This window comes from Vicugna pacos, chromosome 9 (genome assembly GCF_048564905.1).
Source record: "Vicugna pacos chromosome 9, VicPac4, whole genome shotgun sequence".
Classification (NCBI taxonomy): domain Eukaryota; kingdom Metazoa; phylum Chordata; class Mammalia; order Artiodactyla; family Camelidae; genus Vicugna; species Vicugna pacos.
This window is the reverse complement of record NC_132995.1, coordinates 58174824-58195416: the sequence shown is the minus strand read 5'-3', so window position 1 is coordinate 58195416 and position 20593 is coordinate 58174824. Positions and strand designations below refer to the sequence as shown.

At 40.8% G+C, this 20593-nt stretch overlaps 1 protein-coding gene across 1 annotated transcript in view; it reads right to left on the bottom strand.

Annotated features, from left to right (window-relative positions):
- Positions 1-20593, bottom strand: part of CASQ2 (calsequestrin 2) — a 63405-nt gene that overhangs the window by 23928 nt on the left and 18884 nt on the right. Inside the window, exons 3-6 of the mRNA XM_006213700.4 lie at positions 12756-12840; positions 9568-9668; positions 7990-8101; positions 2097-2170 (exon numbers count right to left, since the gene is read on the bottom strand). Of these exons, the coding sequence (XP_006213762.1) occupies positions 2097-2170; positions 7990-8101; positions 9568-9668; positions 12756-12840 (372 nt within the window). The remainder of the gene's footprint in view (positions 1-2096; positions 2171-7989; positions 8102-9567; positions 9669-12755; positions 12841-20593) is intronic.

Sequence of the window (20593 nt, the reverse complement as noted above, 5' to 3'; positions counted from 1 at the left end):
TGGATTTGGTTAGGCTTCCCTGGACTTCCTCTTTTTCACTGATATCCTCCCCCAGCCTCGCTTCTCCTGGGCTTAGATGACTGTCCCTTCTTAACAACAGTACCACCTAATATTTACTGACTGCTTACTGTGTGGTGGATACCAGCTGAGCATTTGACATGTGCTGTTTCTTTCTCTGGACAGCAACAGTATGGAGCATGGACTTTGAAGTCAGGCTGACCTACTCAAGCAAATCACTTAATCTCTCGGTGCCTTGGTTTCATCTTCTGGAGACTGAGAACTTTAATCCCTCTTCTACAGGGGTGTTGAGAGGATTAAAAGAGAAAACCTATGTAAAGCAGGGAGGGTGTAGCTCAGTGGTAGAGCATATGCTTAGCATGCATAAGGTCCTGGGTTTAATCCCCAGTACCTCCATTTAAACAAGCAAACAAACAATCAAACCTAATTCCCACCCCACCATGCCAAGAAAATCTATGTAAAGCTTTTAACACAAAGCCTGGCATGTAAAAAGTACTGAATAAATGATAGCTATTATTTTGATATTCTTGTTCAAACTCTCTCCCAACTCAAATCCAACCAATTAGGGTAAACTTTCTCCAAGTTTAGATTATATGACTTAGACGGACAGTGGCTGGAATCTCTTCTGGATTACAGGCTTGTGGACCTGGGTCCTAGCCACAGACGCGGTTATGAAGTAACGTTTCATGCAATCTCTTCATTATACTCCTTCCCTGCTCCAGTGACTTGTTTTTCACAGAAAACTTGAGCTCCATCAAGGCCCATGAGCACTGCTCATCAACTGCCTTTCTCCCCAGTAGGGGGAACTTGTACCGTTTTTATTTTGCCCTTTGCCACTTGAGTTTGGTCAGAACTTAGTTTGTCCTAGATTTATTTTTCACAGTACATATTGTGACTCAGGGCTTTTAGCTGGGGTACGTGTGTGAGAGGGTGGTGTGGATGTGGGTGTGGATGTGGGTTTGAATGTGTGTGTATTGGGAGCGTTCTATATGTGTGAACATGATTGTGTGGGGAGGTATGTGTTATGTTTGTACGTTGTGTGAGTGTGTGTGTTGTGTGTTATGTGTTTGTTGCATGTGGTTATATGGGTGTTGTGTGTGTTGCATATGAGTGAGTGTTGTGTGGATGTGAGTGTGGGTGCGCACCCTGAATCTCAAAGGCAGGTAGAGTTTGTGAAGTGCAGAAGAACGGGGATGGGTTTTGGGTACAGATTGTCCTAAACTGTAATCGCAACACGACTATTAATTCACTAGACACCTTGGATGTTACTTAACCTTTCCAAATCTTTATCATCTGGGAAATGGTTTTTTTTTGTTGTTGTTTTTGTTGTTTTCACTTTTCAGAGTTGTTTCAGAGTTGTTTAAAGGATAAGAAACAGTATAGATGTAATATATCAAATTGCACCCAACGCCCAGAAAACACTCAATAAATAGCCATTTTGGTAGTAACTGGAGCCAGAGCAGAGTACTCTGACCAAAGTAGACCCCAAATAAATTACTCATTGATCCATGGTCCCTCTAGCTGTCCTTTGGCTTATAGGAGCACTTGCACATCCAGAAAGTGTAGATCCACTGAATTATAGACAAGTACCTCAGTGACATCTCCTGAGGATGTAGGTAACTTTCTGAAGCACCAGGGCTTCCGATGGTCAGTGCTCCTCCCCACGCCATCCCCCATCCTAACCCAGTAGCTCGGGGTCAGGTGGGTGGGGGTGGGATAGGGGACTGGGAGGGTGGAGTAGACAACCCCAGGAAGGGAGAGGATGGCCCTAAACAGAAAGGAAGCAGTGGCCAGCGTCCCAGCACTCTCTGGGCTGACACATTTCTCATTCTTAATGCCGAAGGTGATGAAGAGTGGTTCACCTCTCTTTATGGGATGTTTTCAGAAATTCCCTTACATCCTCTGAATTAATCATCTTTGTGCCCATCTCTTATCCAATGATAATTTACTGCCATATTTCTAACACTTCTGGAGAAAGTGTTAGGGGATGGAGGATGGTTAATGTCACTAAAAGAAAAGAAAAAGTGGTGAAAGTTCAGACTTTAAAGTGTTTAAATTGGGGTTTTGTAGGTACTTACGCCTTTGTCGAAGGTAGCAAAAAATTTGATGTAAGGCTGGAAGTGTTCAGCTGCCTCTTCAAAAGCCTTGTAATCTAAGAGGAAAAAGATAAAATGGGAGAGACATTTTCAAGACACAAGAGAGTGGGAAGCCAGTCAATCCTGATTGGATATTTAATTAGTTAGACATTATTTAGATAGACAATTATTTGATACTATTTAAACCCACAGTTTCTCCCAAGGAATTTGAATTGACTGGCATTGAATCACTCCAAAGAACTCTTTTTTAAAAAATTGAAGTATAATTGATTTACAACGTTGTGTTAGTTTCTGGTGTCCAGCCTAGTGATTCAGTTATACATACATATTCTTTTTCATTACACAGTATTACAGTAGTTAATATTATGTTTGAAAGCAATGACTCCCTCTAGAAATGTTCTGTATTCCATAACCATTATTTTGTGCCTAAGACTTCAGCAAGCGTCACAGCTAGAGAGAGGCTACCTCCCTGGCTTCCCCACTGACTCTCCTCAATTGATGTGACGTTACTTTGGTCCAAGTTTGTTTGTCATCAATGGTTTTTGAGGCTCAAAATAATTTAGTTTTTCCCCTGGATTTAATTTACTCTTATGTTTGTATTTTCTACTAACATCAATGGAATGGATGATTGCTACCTGCTTATTATGTTCATAATCATTATTATCACTATTATTAGCAACATCTAGTATTAGATATGCTTAAAGAGCACAAAACTGATTTTCTTAATTTTCTGAGTTACTCAATTTATCTCTTCCTTCCTACTTTTCTTTCTTTCTACCTTCCATCCTTCTTTTTTCTAACGCCTATAGATATTAACAATTAACCAATCTGATTAATGGATTATCATAATGTATTATTGGTTTTTATATAAATTAAAAAATATTTCTTTCAAAAATAATAATTGGACATAATTTTATTAAATTGATTCATTAAAGGGGACTATAGGCTTTTATGGCTTCAGAAAGCCAAATTTTCAAAATATTTTTGATCATACGTGAGTGGAAGTAATATTTATATTCTGTCAGTTTTCCATAATTTTAATATTGAAGTAAATAAAATTGAACATTTAAATGCTTACTCTATGCTTAATTTTTGATATTTATCCAAGTCTTAAAATGCAGGTAAAGGACATTATTTAAAAAGTCAACTTCTGAAACCATAAAAGCTTATCACTTTCTAAAATATTTTTGTTTAACTAGTTATTATGTTTAAAATTATTTTATTTCACCAAACTAATGGACTTACTGGAAAGTCATCATATTCACCAAAATAGTCCAAAAACATTTGTTACTAATTAGGCAATGTAATGAGTATGATCTCGAGTTTGGATTTCTCTGCATTGATAATTTTTCTTCTCCTCAGCCTTAATGTCTTGTTTGTGTGGAAGCATCAAAATAAGAAATTGTACCATGCCGCAAACATATATAAATGTATATACACTTGATTACCCCCACGAAAAATGTTTAAAAAAAATCTTAAGAGAAATTTGTCAGATCAGTAGAGTGATATTTGCCTATTCCTGAGGAAATGTTTCATTATTATTTTGAAATAGATAATATGAAAAAGCTCAGTTGGATTTGAAATCAATTCAAATTATCATAAGAAATATTAACATTATATTTGTTAATGAAAAGGAAAGTAATAGCTGTTAGAGAAAATATGTTCACATCCTTGAAGGACAATTTGGAGATTAGATTATCTAATGCTGTTCAATGGCGAGAAAAGGCTGTTCATCAATGAAAGAAAAAGCAAAGCATGTCGTCCTGCCATTGACCCCCATCCACACGTGCAAGCCGAGACTCTTGTCAAGGGTGACGATCAAGAATTTGAAGAGATCATTTAAAACCTTGATCAGGAACGGCCTGTTGCTATTTCAAGCATAAAACCTAATACCAAAGGCTACGTTCTTAGGAGCAAGCACAAGATAAAATCTACAAATCGTTCAAAATCTACAAATATTTTACTTGGAAGTTTTATACGATGTAATATTTGATGCCTTTCCTATTATTTTGTATATTATTATCATTCTATTAAGAAAGTTTTTAAGTGGGTTTTTTTGCTAAACCCTAATAAATCTCTTCCAGTTTGCCCCACATGCTATACAAGCATGGTCACATTTCATGTGTGTCATGACTTGACAGAGCTGTGAAGTCTTTTCTTTTTTTAACATTTTTTATTGATTTATAATCATTTTACAATGTTGTGTCAAATTCCAGTGTAGAGCACAATTTTTCAGTTATACATTGTCACATTTTTTACTCTGTGAGCTACCATAAGATCTTGTATATATTTCTCTGTGCTATACAGTATAATCTTGTTTATCTATTCTACAATTTTGAAATCCCAGTCTATCCCTTCCCACTCCCTGCCCCCTTGGCAACTACAAGTTTGTATTCTATGTCTATGAGTCTATTTCTGTTTTGTATTTATGCTTTGTTTGTTTGTTTAGATTCCATATATGAGCGATCTCATATGGTATTTTCCTTTCTCTTTCTGGCTTACTTCACTTAGAATGACATTCTCTAGGAGCATCCATGTTGCTGCAAATGGTGTTCTGTTGTCAGTTTTTATTTATGGCTGAATAGTATTCCATTGTATAAATATACCACTTCGTCTTTATACAGTCACCTGTTGATGGACATTTAGGCTGTTTCCATGTCTTGGCTATTGTAAATAGTGCTGCTATGAACATTGGGGTGCAGGTGTCATTCTGAAGTAGGGTTCCTTCTGGATATATGCTCAGGAGCGGGATTCATACAGTAAGTATATTCCTAGTCTTTTGAGGAATCTCCATACTGTTTTCCACAGTGGCTGCACCAAACTGCATTCCCACCAGCAGTGTAGAAGGGTTCCCTTTTCTCCACAGCCTCTCCAGCATTTGTCACTTGTGGATTTTTGAATGATGGCCATTCTGACTACCTCATTGTAGTTTTGATTTGCATTTCTCTGGTAATTAGTGATACTGAGCATTTTTTCATGTGTGTATTGATCATTTGTATGTCTTCCTTGGAGAATTGTTTGTTTAAGTCTTCTGACCATTTTTGGATTGGGTTGTTTGTTTTTTTCTCATTAAGTCATATGAGCTGCTTATATATTTTGGAGATCAAGCCTTTGTTGGTTTCATTTGCAAAAATTTTCTCCCATTCCGTAGGTTGTCTTTTTGTTTTACTTATGGTTTCCTTTGCTGTGCAGAAGCTTGTAAGTTTCATTAGAGCTCATTTGTTTATTCTTGCTTTTATTTCTATTGCTTGAGTAGACTGTTCTAGGAGAACATTTTTGAGATCTATGTCAGATAATGTTTTGCCTATATTTTCGTCTAGGAGGTTTATTGTATTTTGTCTTATGTTTAAGTCTTTAATCCATTTTGAGTTTATTTTTGTGTATGGTGTAAGGGAGTGTTCTAGCTTTATTGCTTTACATGCTGCTGTCCAGTTTTCCCAACACCATTTGCTGAAAAGACTGTCTTTATTCCATTGTACATTCTTACCTCCTTTGTCGAAGATCAGTTGACCAAAAGTTTGTGGGTTCATTTCTGGGTTCTCTATTCTGTTCCATTGGTCTATATGTCTGTTTTTGTACCAATACCATGTTGTGTTGATTACTGTAAGAGCTGTGAAGTCTTGAGAGCACAGCCCAGGGGTTAAATGTCTGAGCTCTAAAGTCAGACTTGGGGTTTAAATCTTTGCTCTACCATTTATTTACTAGCTGTGTGATACTGGATGAGTTTCTTCAACCTTCCTGTTCCTTCATGTCCTCATCATTAAAATCCTGATAATAATGGTAACCGCCTTATAGGCTAGTGATGAGAATGAAACTAAGGCATCTGTAGAATCTGCCAGCGTGGGCCCTGGCCTATGATATATGTTAGTTAAATGGAGCTATTATTGTCATTAGTTTAGGGTTGGGGAAGATAGAAACTGGAAGATGTGCTTTTTATCCTGGTCTTGGTCTTGTCTCCTTCCTTATCTGCTATCCTGAGCTTAATAGAGGAAGAGAAACAGAAGGATAGAAATGGATGGAAAGAGTTGGTGGAGTGACTCCTGGGCATATATCCAGTGGAAACTCTAATTTGAAAAGACACATGCACCCCAATGTTCATAGCAGCACTATATACAATAGCCAAGACAAGGAAGGAACCTAAATGTCCATTGACAGAAGGCCAGATAAAGAAGATGTGGTATATTTACACAATGGAATACTACTTAGCTATAAAACAGAATAAAATTATACCATTAGCAGCAACATGGTTGGACATGGAGATTGTAATACTAAATGAAGTAAGCCAGAAAGAGAAAGAAAAATACCACATGATATCACTTATATGTGGAATCTAAAAAAATTACACAAATGAATTTATTTATGAAACAGAAACAGATTCACAGACATAGAAAACAAAATTGTGGTTACCAGTGGAGGAAGAGGGGGCAGTGGAGGGATAAACTGGGAGTGTGGGATTTGCAGATACTAACTAGTATATATAAAATAGGTATATAACAAATTCATACTGTACAGCACAGGGAACCATATTCAATATCTTGTAATAGCCTATAATGAAAAAGAATATACATATGTATATATATACATATATATATAAAGTATAACTGAATCACTATACTGTACACTAGAAATTAACACAACATTGTAAACCAACTATAATTTCAATAAAAAAAAAAGAATTGGCAGGGTGGGTGGGGAAGAGAAAAGGATAGAGGGAAAGAGAAGGAAATGAAATGAAGAGAAGAAAGTAGAAGGGGGCAGGAGCAGTGCCCCAGAGCAGTCAGCATCTGTATAAAGATGTAAAAATTGAAATAATTCACTTAAAGACTTTAAGAACTGGGTGGAACTCCGGGCCAGCCTAGCCGCCTTCCCCCAACACACCCTTAAGGAGGGTGAATAGAGGCTTTTATGTAGCAAACATGAAGACAGTTAAGTTGGGTTGTGGGAGAGAGAAAAGAGGTGGGTGGTTAATGAGGTGATTAAGGATACCAGTTGGCAGATGGGGTACAGACACAGCTTCACAAATAATTCAAAATATTTTGGATTTTCCAGAAATAGTCATAAGAAGCCCTTCTTTGCACCCCCCCCACCCCCGTACTAATGCTCCCAGATTCTCTTTCATCTCTACGCCCACTCCTAACGCTTTTCCTCTCTCCAAGGCTGAGACACCAGAAAAAGGCTTAATTTCTGGGGCCTATGCTGCCAAAACAATTCTAAAAAATGTACTCAAGCAGTTGGCCTTCCTGGTTCCTTCCCTTCCTGACTCCCACTCACTACCCCAGTGACGCCTGCGTGGGTGGTGGCGATGCTCTGATACGTTCCTCCACCCACCCCAGCCCTGGCTGCAAAGCTTCTAAAGGGAATGTATCCAAGGGTGCGGCTGTGCTGTGGCAGCAGCCTTGGTGGTCAGGGGGCGCTGGCCAGCAGTTTTCCACACTGTGCTGCAGCTGCCAAGCCCATCCATCCCTACCCCAGTTTTCCTCTAATGCTGTCCAAGTGATTCAGAAGCTCTCCATCTGCTGACCACAGGAGCTGCCAATGTCGGGGAGACAGCCTGCTCTTTGCCCCATTTAGGGAGAGAATTCCTCGGGTTGATGGGCAGGTGGAAAAAGTGGAGGAAGGGCTCTTCTCCCTTGTGTCACACACTCCCCTTCAAGGCCAGAGAACGTGGCCCAACCTTAATGTTCTTTCAGTACCTCTGCCTGGTTTGCAATAATATCTGCACATGTCCCATTGCATGGGGTGCAAGGAAGATTCTCCCTCTATTCCACCCAGCACAAAATAATGCCCATGATGCAGCCTCTATCTGGATGACCCAACACAACTTGCTGGGAAAATAGCCTTTAGACAGACAGGCTGGGGTTGACAGACAGCTTACATTCTGAGTCCCCACTCTTGAAATAGCCAATGAGTTTGATCTGGTCCTCAATGCGCTCAAAGGCTTGGACTTCCAGTTTGCTGTTGATGATCTCCACTGGATCTTCAATTAGCTGGAACACAAAAGATGTTCAAATAAGAGAAGTGTTTCCTCTCCAGTGGGGAAATCCAGCATCTGAGTAGAGTGCTCCGGAGAGAAACTGTCAACATTCTGCTGGTGTCTCAGTATCCATCCCGCCTCCCCCTTCGTGAGCACAGCAGACATGCTTTCTGAGGAACTGACCTTACCTCCAGGGGTAGGCTGATTGGCCTGGAGGCAATTCTACTTCTCTTGTCAGTTACTGATTCAGGAAAGCCATGCAACCCAGCTCTGGCCAACAGATCTCCAGGGCAGATCAGCTGAAGGCCTTGAGGAAGTTCTACTTCCCTTTTATGAGAGCAGTGTGAGGCCAGATTCTTCCCCCCTCTCATTGGATATGAATGAAGATATGTGATGTATCAGCTTCTGTTGCTGGCTAGCTTATAAGTTGGTTATAACCGACTTGAGAACAGTCAGCTTGAGGACAAAGCCAACACACTGAAAAGAGCATTACCTGTGATTTATGGAGAAACTTGGAGCTAGAGCCCTGACTTGAACAAGCCTAAAATCTGCCCTCATCCTGGGCATCACCTTCCATTTGTGTGGGCCAATCACGTTGCCTACTGTTTAAGGAGGCTGAAGCTGGTTTCTGTTACTTGCATCCCAAAGCCCCCTCCCAGCTGACAGAGCCGGGGCAGGGCCACGTGGGCCCAGAGTTGTTCTGACTTTTTGAGCGCTTGTAGGTATGGGTCAAAGAGAGTGCCAAGCAGAGGTGATGGGCACTTTTTTGTAGAAGGTGACCTTCAACTTACTTCTGACCCTCTCTGGGTTTTTGAGGCAGTGGGGAAAAGGCAATGGGCCACTATGTACTAGCTGGTTAGATAAGGCATCACCAGAATGGTTGTTCTTTATTGTACAGGCATCTGTATTCAAAAGAACCTGACTTTGCCACTGTTATTGAAAGCGTGAGTTTACCTATGGATAAAACATCTTTGTAATGTTTATTCCTCTGTTTGCCTGAGCACATGGATCTAAGGGTGTTGCACCTCCGTGGCTGAGAGGAGTGTGATGTTGGGGCGCTCACTGGCCCTGCCTCTTTTTATTCTGCTCTGAGGGTAACTCAGCAGATGGGTCCTCCTCACCCTGCTCCATCGTCCCATGATCATCCCCCTCTCTTTCCCACACTCCTCTTCAGAAGCCCTGAAACAAAGCCCAGGGGATTCAGGGGATGTGTGTGTGTAATTGTTAAGAGAATTAACGTCACTACTACACAGCCTTAATCTGCTCTGGTCTCTAATAAAACAGTTTCTGAGGTCACTTGAGGGCCAGCTTCCCAGTAGATGTAAACATCGCTGTGATGTAGGCATTCTTTATGTTTTCATGACGCTTGAGAAACCGTTCTTAGACCAGGTCAGGGTATCCGCTTTCTCTGCTCTTGCTTTAGGGTTTACTTTCCCCTGCATTTGAACCCATGCGGGGCCACTGTGCATAAATACTTACATCCAACAGAAACTCCACCAAGACATCAGCTGCAAACTCGCCGTCAAACTCAATGGTGCGATCACCCTTAAGGACATACAGGCTTCCTTCTTCATTAAAACCTACAAGAAACACAGATTTCCCAAAGTAAAGTCATCCTGAGGTAGGTAGAGCCATCCCATTAGCCAGGGTCTGGCTTGGGGTCCCTGGGTGACAGTGGGGCAGGATCAGTGGAACTAGCGTTAACCCTAGGGTCAGTTCCCTTGAAACCACACCTCTGAACGGCTCCCAGAGTGGGAACTCAAACTGAAACAGTCAATAACCAGCAATGCCATCTGGATGTTAACTTAAAAGAAAGATCTATTCTCCACTTCACCACGGCTTTAATTTTCCAAATACACTGCGGACCCCTTTCTCCTTATCAAAAAGTTCTCGTGCCTACTGCCCACCAGCTCCTTAGCCTGGCATTCAACCCTCCACAACCTACTGCCAGCTCTGTCCTTTACAGCCCCCCTTGCGTGGACCTGCGCTCCCTTGAGAACTGCATTCCTGGTCCCAGTGCAATCCCTGGGCTTTTTGCCCAAGAGCTGATGTGAAAGGGGGCATAAAGGAGAAGTCACAGTGCATGATTCTCTGCACAGATGCTCTCCTTGGGCCTGTAGTGCCCTCCACCCCACCCCTCATCTTTCAACTCCTTTAGGTCTCGGCTTACAACCCACTTTTCCAAAGAAGGCCACTCCAATCTCTCTTGCCATTATGGACCTCCTCTCAGCTCTATTTTCACAAATGCTTTCCTGAGAGTGGCATTTCCCCCCAGGAATGCTAAATTAGCTGAGGCTGGCATTTAGTCCAACAGCATGGCATTCTTAATTCCTTAGATTAATTGTTGTCAAACCTCTATTAGCTGGAGGATGCTTTCTCCAAATGAACTCTTCTGCAGGACCTCTGGGGAAAGGGAGGCTGGCCCCGTACCCGCCGTGACCCAGGGCACCTGTGAAGACTCTCTGGCACGCCACGGAGCACCGTTTGTGAATCTAAAGGAGCAACGTGCCAGGTGTCCCAGAAGCCGGCAGTGACTGATCACAGAGGGTGCTGGAGGGATCCTCGGCCAGTGGATGTGGCTCTGAGTGAAATCGGTTAGGAAGCTGTTGCACTAGCTCAGAGACCAAAATAAGGCAAATGGAAATGGGGATGGAGATCAAGGAGGAGGCTCACAAAACACAACTGTCCTGTCTGCTCTGAGGATGGAAAGGTCGGAAAGAACCTGCCCAGTTTCCTCCAGGCTGAGCTCAGATAAAGGTTCATTTAGACCTTTAAAGCCTCATCACACCGTCCACTGAGAATATCCAGCAGTCCATTCATACGCATATTTGTCCAGCTTGTCCTGTATAAATTTTTAGATTGCTGGGACATTAGCATTTTCCTCTAAATAAATTTACTGGAAATTCTCCCAATTCAACTTTTCATCAAGACAGTGGGAAGGGAGAAGACTAGGGAATCAAGAGGCTACTGGACAGAACTCATTAACTTGCTTTGGATGAAGGAAAGAGTTGAACATACTTTGTTCGTCTGCTCACGGGGAAAAAAATGGTTTCTTAATTTGTCTCCAGGGAAAGAGCTACCCCAGACTTTCTTACAATAATTCATTATCGGATATACCCATAATCTTTAATGTAATAAATATGTTGTTTACATTGACACACACACATCAGTAGAAACATACTAACTGATAAAAGACCAGAAGCTTTTAAACAATAATAATTCATTATCATTTTATAGTCATGAGTTTTTTCTTGTGTGTAACCTAAATCCTGTCTCCTACAATTGAAATATTTTAAAAAAGCTAGTCTAGAAAATAAAATAGAAAACAGTTGTTTGGGGAAAAAATGATACAAATTCTATTTACAAACCAAAACCAGACTCATGGACATAGGAAACAAACTATAGTTACTAAAGGGGAAAGGGCGGGGAGGGATAAATTAGGGGTTGGGGATTAACAGACACACATTACTATACATAAAATAGATACACAACCAGGACCTACTGTGTAACACAGGGAACTATATTCGATTTCTTGTAATAATATATAGTGGAAAAGAATCTGAAAAGAAAATATATATGTATGTATATGTGTAACTGAATCACTTTGCTGTGCACCTGAAACTAACATTGTAAATCAACTACACTTCAATAAATTTTTTTTAAAAAAAGAAATAAATGTCTGAGAGATATTCTATAGCAAAATAATTCAAAACTTTCATCTGAATATCATTCATGGAAAGGTAGTAACTAGTATATGTAATTCAACTTTAAGATAATGGGAAAAAAAAGAAAACATATGTTTGAAATAGTCTAAGATAATGAAATTTCATGTACCTAAAGGTATTTATTGGATGACCACTGGTCTTTTTTATCCTGTGCTTACTACTCCAAATCCAATTAACCTTTCTTCAAAGGTCTTGTTTTATAACCCCCTGCTATCTTTCAACAGCCATTCTTCACTGGTGATGCAGAAAAAGTGAAATGGGCAGTGCAGGTGTAGGAGTGTTTGAAAACCAGAGGAGTTACCTATATTCTCTCTCCTGGGGATTCGAGGTACAAGAATCTTAAAGGGCACTTGTGTTTGAACATGACATATTGACACACGAGATTACAACTTGTATTGGGTAGTCACTTAACCATACCTCATCTGAATCCTCCCTCTCATCCTTGGTGACAATGCCCAGCTGGGGTTTAGTCTTAAATTTAGAAACCACTGGGTGGAGTCACTACTATTAATGATATCCTTCGCTGGCTGCTTCAGCCAAGAGGGAAGGAAATCGTAGGTGATGGAGGAAGACATTTGATCTCCCTCAGAGATATCACCATGGCACTGAGATAGAGAAGCTAGTTTTCAACCTGCTCTAGGAGCTGGAAATAAAGATTTGACTCTTTAGTGTCCAGTTCTTCAGGAAGAAACCCTCTTCCTTGTATCCTGCCTGATACGATGATATATTAGGGGATGAATGTGAAATCATTCAATTCAGGCTGATATTTACTTTTGTGAAACTCTTCCCCGACTCAGGATTAAGGTATGCAGGATCATTTTATATTTATTTAAAAATAGTCCAGTCATCATGCAAGAAAAAATGACTGGTTTTTCCTTTTTTTTTTTTTTTGGCAAGACACATTTGTTTCTTTGTGATATATTTCCAAAAAATCACACTTACCCAGTTTCTTAGCAAGTTTGGCTTCTTTCTTGGCATCCACCAACACAAAGCCTATATCTTTATGTTCCAGAACCTGGGCCACAAGCTGAAGGGAAAGACAAGGGTAGAAGAGTGAGTGAGTCAAGGGCAGGAAGATGGTAGCAAATACCAGGGATGTTATTTTGGCATGTTGACAAGAGGACCTTCCTCCATACTTCCTGTTACCCTGTGACCAATTCAAGCAGCAGTGTTGGGATTCTATGCTTATCCCCTCAAGAGAAGGATGATTCAGCAGAATTCTGAGAACCAAAGAGAGAAAATGTGAGGACCAGACTAAAGTATAAGATCTGAAAGACTCCATCCATTGTCACACACCCTACTCTGTCCTCAGGGTAGGTAAAATTTGAATTGGGAGAGAGAAGAATCAGAAAGGAAGCAAAGAGTACTCAGATACCCACAGATAGCTAACAAGGGGCCTGGAGCCCATCCTCAGCCACCAAACGAACCTGGAGTCTGATGAGGATGGACACAAGGGATGCTAGAGAGGCTGAGGGACCTTAGAATAAAGGAGACCTGTGTTCCCAAGACCCAAGCAGACACCTCAAGTCCCTTCATCCACTGGACTTGAGGAGTAGGAATGTCTGTTGGGTGTACCTGGTAAAAAGACCCGAGATGGACTCTGAAGTTTTCCTGCAGCCAATTGAGAGGAAGAACTAGTGGAGAACCTGGAGTGGAACCATAGCCCCAAAGGTGAGGAGGATGCAGCAGGGTCAGGTGGACAGATGGCTGAAAGCTACTCTGGGTGGACATCAGCATAGACGCTGACACCAAGCACAAGGTTGACATTGTGTTAAGCTCCTTGAAACTTAGAATATAAGGAAGTAAGGTGACCCTCAACTGCTTGAGATCTAATTCCCGCCATATGGCTGAACTGAGGCTTAAAACAGAAATAGAGTGGAGAAGCTACCAGAGAGATCATGAAATATTTATATTGCCTTTCTCTAGTTAAAGTTTTTAAAAAAGATGATTGTAGATTAACATGTGGTTGTAAGTGATTCCTTGTACATTTTACCCAGATGTTACCCAAAGTAACATCTTGCAAAACTATAACACAGTACCACAAACTGGATATTGGCATTGCTATAGTAAAGATACAGAACATTTCCATAACCACAAGGACCCCTCATGTTGTCCTTTTAGAGTCACATCCACTTCTTCCACCCTCATCCCTGCCCCAGCCCTTGGCAATCACTAATCTGTTCTTCATTTCTATTATCTTTTCATTTCAAGACTGTTGTGTAAGTTGAATCATATAGTATGTAACCTTTGGGGGTTGGCTTTTTTCACTCATCATATTTCTCTGGAGATCCATCCAGGTTCTTGTGTGTATCAGTAGGTCATTCTTTTGTATTACTGAGTAGTATTTCCACGGTATGGAGGTACCACAGCTTCATCCATTGAAGGACATCTGGGCTGTTTCAAGTTTTGGGCTATTATGAATAAAGGCACTATAAACATTTGTGTACAGGTTTTTGTGTGAAGATTAGTCTTAATTTCTTTAGGATAAATGCTCAGAAGTGCAATTGCTGGGTTCTATGGTAATTGCATGTTTAATTTTTAAAGAAACAGCTGGTTGTTTTCCTGAGTGGATGTACCACTTTGCTTTCCCACCGGCAGTGTAATGGTGAGTGATCTAGTTCTTCCACATCTTTGCCAGTATTCGGTGTTGCCACTATTTTTCATTTTAGTCATTCTAATAGATGTGTGGTGCTATCTCACTACAGTTTTAATGCATTTCCCTAATGGCTAATGATGCTGAACATTTTTTTGTGTACTCATTTACCATGTGTAAGTTCTCTTCCATGTCTTTTGTATTTTCCAAATGGATTGTTTTTTGATTGTTGAGTTTTGAGAGCTCTTTAAACATTAGTCCTTTGTTGGATATGTGGTTTACAACTATTTTCTCCCACCCTGTAGCTTATCTCTTCATCCTTCTAATAGGTTCTTTCACAGAACACAAAAGTTTTTAATTTTGATGAAGTCATATAAAACCATTTTTCCATTTATGGATTGTGCTTTTGGTGTTAAGTCTAAGAACACTTTGCCTAACCTTGTATCCTGAAATTTTCTTCTAATTTTTTTCCTAAAAGTTTTATTGTTTTAATTTTACATTTAAGTTAATAATCTACTTTGAGGGTTGTAGGTTTTTTTGTTTTGTTTTGGGTTTTTGGGGTAGTTTTTTGAGTCTACTTTATTTATTTTTTTTAACTTTTTTTATCGAGTTATAGTCATATTACAATGTTGTGTCAAATTCCAGTGTAGAGCACAATTTTTCAGTTATACATGAACATACATATATTCATTGTCACATTTTTTTCTCTGCGAACTACCACAAGATCTTGTATATATTTCCCTGTGCTATACAGTATAATCTTGTTTATCTATTCTGCATATGCCTGTCAGTATTTACAAATTTTGAACTCCCAGTCTGTCCCTTCCCACCTCCTATTTTGTTTTTTAACCAAAGGTTGTCCAACTGTTCCAGCACCATTTATTGAAAGGTCCATCTCTCCTCCACTGAGTTGATTTTACATCTTTGTCAAAGATCAGTTGACATTATTATGTGGGTCTGTTTCTGCTTTCTCGATTCTGTCCCTCTATCAGTACCACACAGTCTTGATTATAATAGCTATATCATCAATCCTGATGGTAGGTAGACTACTTCTTCCCACACAATTCTTCTTTTTTGAAATTGCTTTAGCTAGTCTAGTTCCTTTTACTTCCATCTGAACTTGAGAATAATCTTGTCCATTATTACAGAAAGTTTTACTAGGATTTTGATAGAAATTTCACTGAATCTTTAAATGTATTTATCAACTGATGTATTTACTATGTTGTCTTCCAATTCATGAATATGGTATGTCTCTTCATTTATTTAATCTTCTTTGATTTCTTTCATTGGCATTGTGTTGTTTTTAGCACATAAGCCATGTGCAGGTTTTGTTAGATTTATACCTAAGTATTTAAATTGTTTGAGTGATTACAAATAGTATTGCATTTTATATTTTGGTGCGCATCTGTTTATTGTCTATATATATATGTAATTGCTTTTTGTATGTTTATCTTGTATCTTGCAGCCCTGCTGAACTGTTATTAATTCTGAGAGGTTTTTGTTTTTTGTAGGTTCCTTGAGATTTCCTATGTAGACAATCATGTCATCTGCAAATACAGACAGTTCATTTCTTCCTTTCCAATTTGTATGCCATTTATTTCCTTGTGTTTCCTTATTGTGCTGACAAGAAATTCCAGCACTGTATTGAAAAAGAGTGGTAAGAATGAGTATCTATGCCTGTTCTTTATTTTAGGAATTTATCTATTTTTCCTTTCAATTCTATCAGTTTTTGCTTCACATATTTTGCAGTTCTGTTCTTTGGTGCATATAGATTTAGGATTTCTTGTTTTCTTGGTGGATTGACAGTGGATTTATTTGGCTTTATACCTTATGCTATAAATCCCTCTATTTTCTCTTCTATGTTTTCTTTTCTCATTTCTTTCTTTATTCCAGTGTCTTCCTTCATGTGTCCCAGCATCTGTGGCTTCTCTCTTGGATTTTCACTCCTGCTGTTGCTTCTCTGAGGGTTTTCTTTGCCTATTCATTCTTCCCTTCTTGACTTTCTTATATGCTCCCCACTCTCCTTCTTCCTCTTTTCTTCTAATCACTCCTGTCCCTCTAAGGCTAAGGATTGGGCAGAAGCAGAGAGAGCTGCTCTGTGGAGTGCCTTTGGTAACTAGGGGTGGCGGGGCAGATAACAAATGACACACCCACCCCTCACCCCTCAGGCAGTTTTTTCTTCTCTCTTGGATTTTGGCTGAGACTAGGGCAGACTCAGGATGAAAGATATCATCATCAGTGTTTAGGTTATGATTCATCTCGAGTGTCCCTGTAATGCTTATACGGGCCTGTCTTTCTACAGTCACTTGGCTTTCATTTACTGAATTCAGTTTATTAGACAAGGTCATTTTTGAGTGTTTTCTGGTTTTCAGGGTAAGCCACTGTGTCCTATTTAGTGCTATCAAAACGTTAACTTAAATGCTCCCTTTCTGTCACTAAAAATTAATGATGATGAGACCTGATGGCTTTGTGATATTAGTAAGTTTCCCTACTCCTGCAGCATGAGCCTCTAAGCACGGTTCTTAAACTTCAGTGTGCATAAGACTCACCTGGAACACTGGTTAAAATGGGACCGCCCAGACCTCAGCACCGGAAAGCAGAGAACAGAGCTGGGGTGGAGCTCAGGAATGCACATTTTCATAAACCACGCTACCACACCCTGTGATTCTGACGCAGTAGATCCTGTACCACACTCTGGAAAACTGCTATAAATGCTTGTCAGTTCATCCAGAAGTGATGTGGCAAAATGTTTTCCAACTGTGACCTGTGGGCCCATGTTCAGCCCTGTTGGCCCCCCTACCTTACATGTAGGAGAGAAATATTAAGAAAAATAATAATAACAGTAAGAATATTAGAGATTAACTCTCAGAATTAAACAGAGAATTTAACTCTGACCTCTCCTGCGCTTCACCACCACATTTTATGGGTTTTTAGATAAACACAAATGTGTGCTTCTCGTAGGCTTGTAAAGCATCACCTTCTTGTTACCTTATTGATATTTCTATGTGACATTTGAAGATACTTGAGTGGAAGGTGCTATCTCAGACAAACTCAGCTGTTTTTCTGGTTTTCTGTTTAAGCACAGCCATTGCTGTTCTCGACACGGATGGAGAGACAGAACTGGCAGTCACTGATGGGCCCGGAACTGGTGCTAGCTGAGACCTGCCCACCTCCTCCTTGGCATCCTTACACACAATCCCTGCAGCATCACTCTCGCCTCCCACCCTGATTAGGCCCAAAGCCGGCCCACTTGAGCTCTGTCATCACTTCCATCTGCCCTAGCAAGCACCCTTCTTGAGCCTAAGCCAAGGGTGGCCAGGACTGGCAGCCACCCAAGAGGGAGCAGTGAGACTGGGTTGGCAGAGAAGGGCTGCAGTAAAAGACCAGGGCTTCTGGGCTGCCTCCTAACCCGACCCGTTCCCCCCAGGACCAGGAGCCCCTGCTGGGCTGTAGGGTAGAACTGACATGGTCTGCCTCCCCTGCTTGACTTGATCTTACCTCCATCTTTGCTCTGGTCCTAGATTCCATATTTTCCTTTCTCCAGTCTCCCACACCCCAGTCTCACCGTGCCCTTTCAGGTTGCTGCCAGCCTGGCGTTGGCTGCAAAGTCCAGCTCCGGACTCATCTTTCACTCCAGGCTCCTCTCTGTGATTCCAATAGCCCACTGCAGGGACACAGCACTCTGACACTTATTTTGCATTAGAGTTCCTTGTGCACATTTCCTCCCTAAGCAGAAGGAGCCCATTTTGTTCTTCTTTTGTGTCTTACATAGTTCCTTAGAGACACTTGGCATAACTTGGATGAATGGATGAACTGGCCCAAGAACTTAAGTTTACAAGGGACTTTTGAGCCAAATGAGGAAGAGGCAATTGTCACCAATTACAGTGATTAAAAGTTCCAAATATGAGGAGGAGAATAGATAGCATCAATATTTCTCCTAAATTCCCAGAAAACCTGAATACTCCTTTCAGATTGGATTACAGTTTTCTCCCATTAACTTATAATTGTTCCCCTGTGGTTTTGTTTGCTTCTTTGTTTGTTTTGTTGTTTACTTCTTAGATGGTCCATCTTAGAGAATGGGGTTGTCTCTTATGGGTTGGTACGTGCAGCCCTGAGCACTGGGGCAGTGCTCATTCTTTCCAGAAACATCAGGGTTTGCTTTGACCATTGCCGATTATTTTTGAGGATAAGAATAACTTTATATTAAAAAGTTATATTAAATAATATGCATAACTCTATAGCAAAAGAGTGGATATTCACAGTATGTTCTTTCTCTCTCTTTTTAAATATTGCATTACATAGGTATTTATTGTACCATTGTTACTTCTGTAATGATGAAGTTGAAATAGATCTCTTTAAATGAATGAATGACCCAGGGACAGTATATCCTAGTGGTTAAGAGTACATGGCTTGGCATCAGACACCTGGGTTCCTGACTTGGCCATAAGTGCTGTGACTCTGCTGTAAAACATGGACAATATTGATATTTATTTGTAAGGCTGTTTCGGATAGGTTTTCAAACCTGGTAGCCATTCAAAAATACCGAAGCTGGGTGAGGGAGGGTAGAGCTCAGTGGTAGAGTGCATGCTTAGCATGCATGTGGTCCTGGGTTCAATCCCCATACCTCTATCAAAAAAAAAATCAAAAAATTAACATAATTATCTCCCTCCTCCAAAAATAAAAATAAATGAAATGATTAACAAAAAAAAAGAAAAATAAAGCCTAGTGTATTAGAATGGAAAGATAACAAAAACTACTAAATGAGGACCTGCTATGATTAAGGCTCCACAGTAAACAAAAGTGTAAGGAACATTCAGGAACATTCCAGAACATTCCAGAGTCAAGGACCTTGTGATTTCATTAGGGAAGAAGCTAATGAAATATTAGCTGATAAGTGCTAAAGGACTAGGACAGAAAAAAGGGCTTTGGAGGTATAGAAAGAGACCTCATGGGCAGGGAGGTCAAAACACACAGAGCTTAGTAGGCTATAGTATGGCTTGTGGGTTTAATTTCCACACACTCAAGGTGAAATCCCAAATCCCTAACCCCGCCAACAAGGCCTTGCACTGTTTGGCCCCCTGCCTCTCCAACTTTATCTGGGGCCACACTGTCTCCCAAGCCCTAGGCCAAGGCACGGGCTGGGCTGCAGCTGCCTGCGGGGACGCCTTGTCCCAGTCATGCAAAGACACTCCACACATCCTGCTTCTGCGCATGCCCTTCCCTCTCTCCAGAAGATCCTTCCTTCCATCCTTTGCCAACTCCTATTTATCCTTGAGGTCTACACATAAATGTCAGTTGCTCAAAGGCATTTCCTGACTCCCAGTCTAAACTGGGTGCCCTTTTCACAGTTGTCCATGGTGCCCTGGGCTCCTCCTTCACAAGTCTTTCTCGTGAACTGACATGATCATGTGTCTATCAACTCTCCACACGTGAGCCTGTAAGCTCCATGCTCATGTCTGGTTTTCTCCACACGCTATCTCTAGCACCCAGTATGGTACTTGAGCAGAAGAGAGCTCAAAAAAAAAATTAGTTGATTAAATGAATGAATGGAAGAAAGAGGGAGGTGAACTAGACCTTGAAAGAGGAGGAGAGTCTGGTAGGCAGAGGAGAGCAGCAAGGATGTCCCAGGAAGAAAAAAATGGCAGAAATAAGAGAAGGTTTGGAGGGACAAACACACAGCGTGAGTGGACGAGAACAGACAGGCTTACCTGAGCAAAGGGCTTACTGGGGGAGCTGAAAAGAAGAGTGTGTTTAAGGCATATTAGAAAATCAGCGTGAGGGACTTTGAATATTAGGACTAGCAGTTCCAATATGGGAGACATTCTGGTAGCAGAACAATATGGCTAATTTGAGTCTGGGGACGGTTGATCTGAGGGCATCGACCAGACAGATAGGAAGGAGAGTGGGAGGAAATGGGACCAGTTGGGAGGCTGATGCTAGAGTCTGAGTGGGAGGTGACTGGTCTCCAACTAAGGTGGTAGATAAAGTAATCTGTGAAGTGATGTTATAGGGTGAGCATCAGTCAGCCCCGGAAACAGTTTCATGACTTTGGAGAGAAAAGCGGAGGAACTAAGGAGAGGACGGGGCAAGATGATTCCAGGGTCTCCAGCCAGAGAACAGATGGAGGACACACAGAGATGTCAGGAGGGCATGACAGAACCAGGAGCAAGCTTCTCAGCTTGGATTT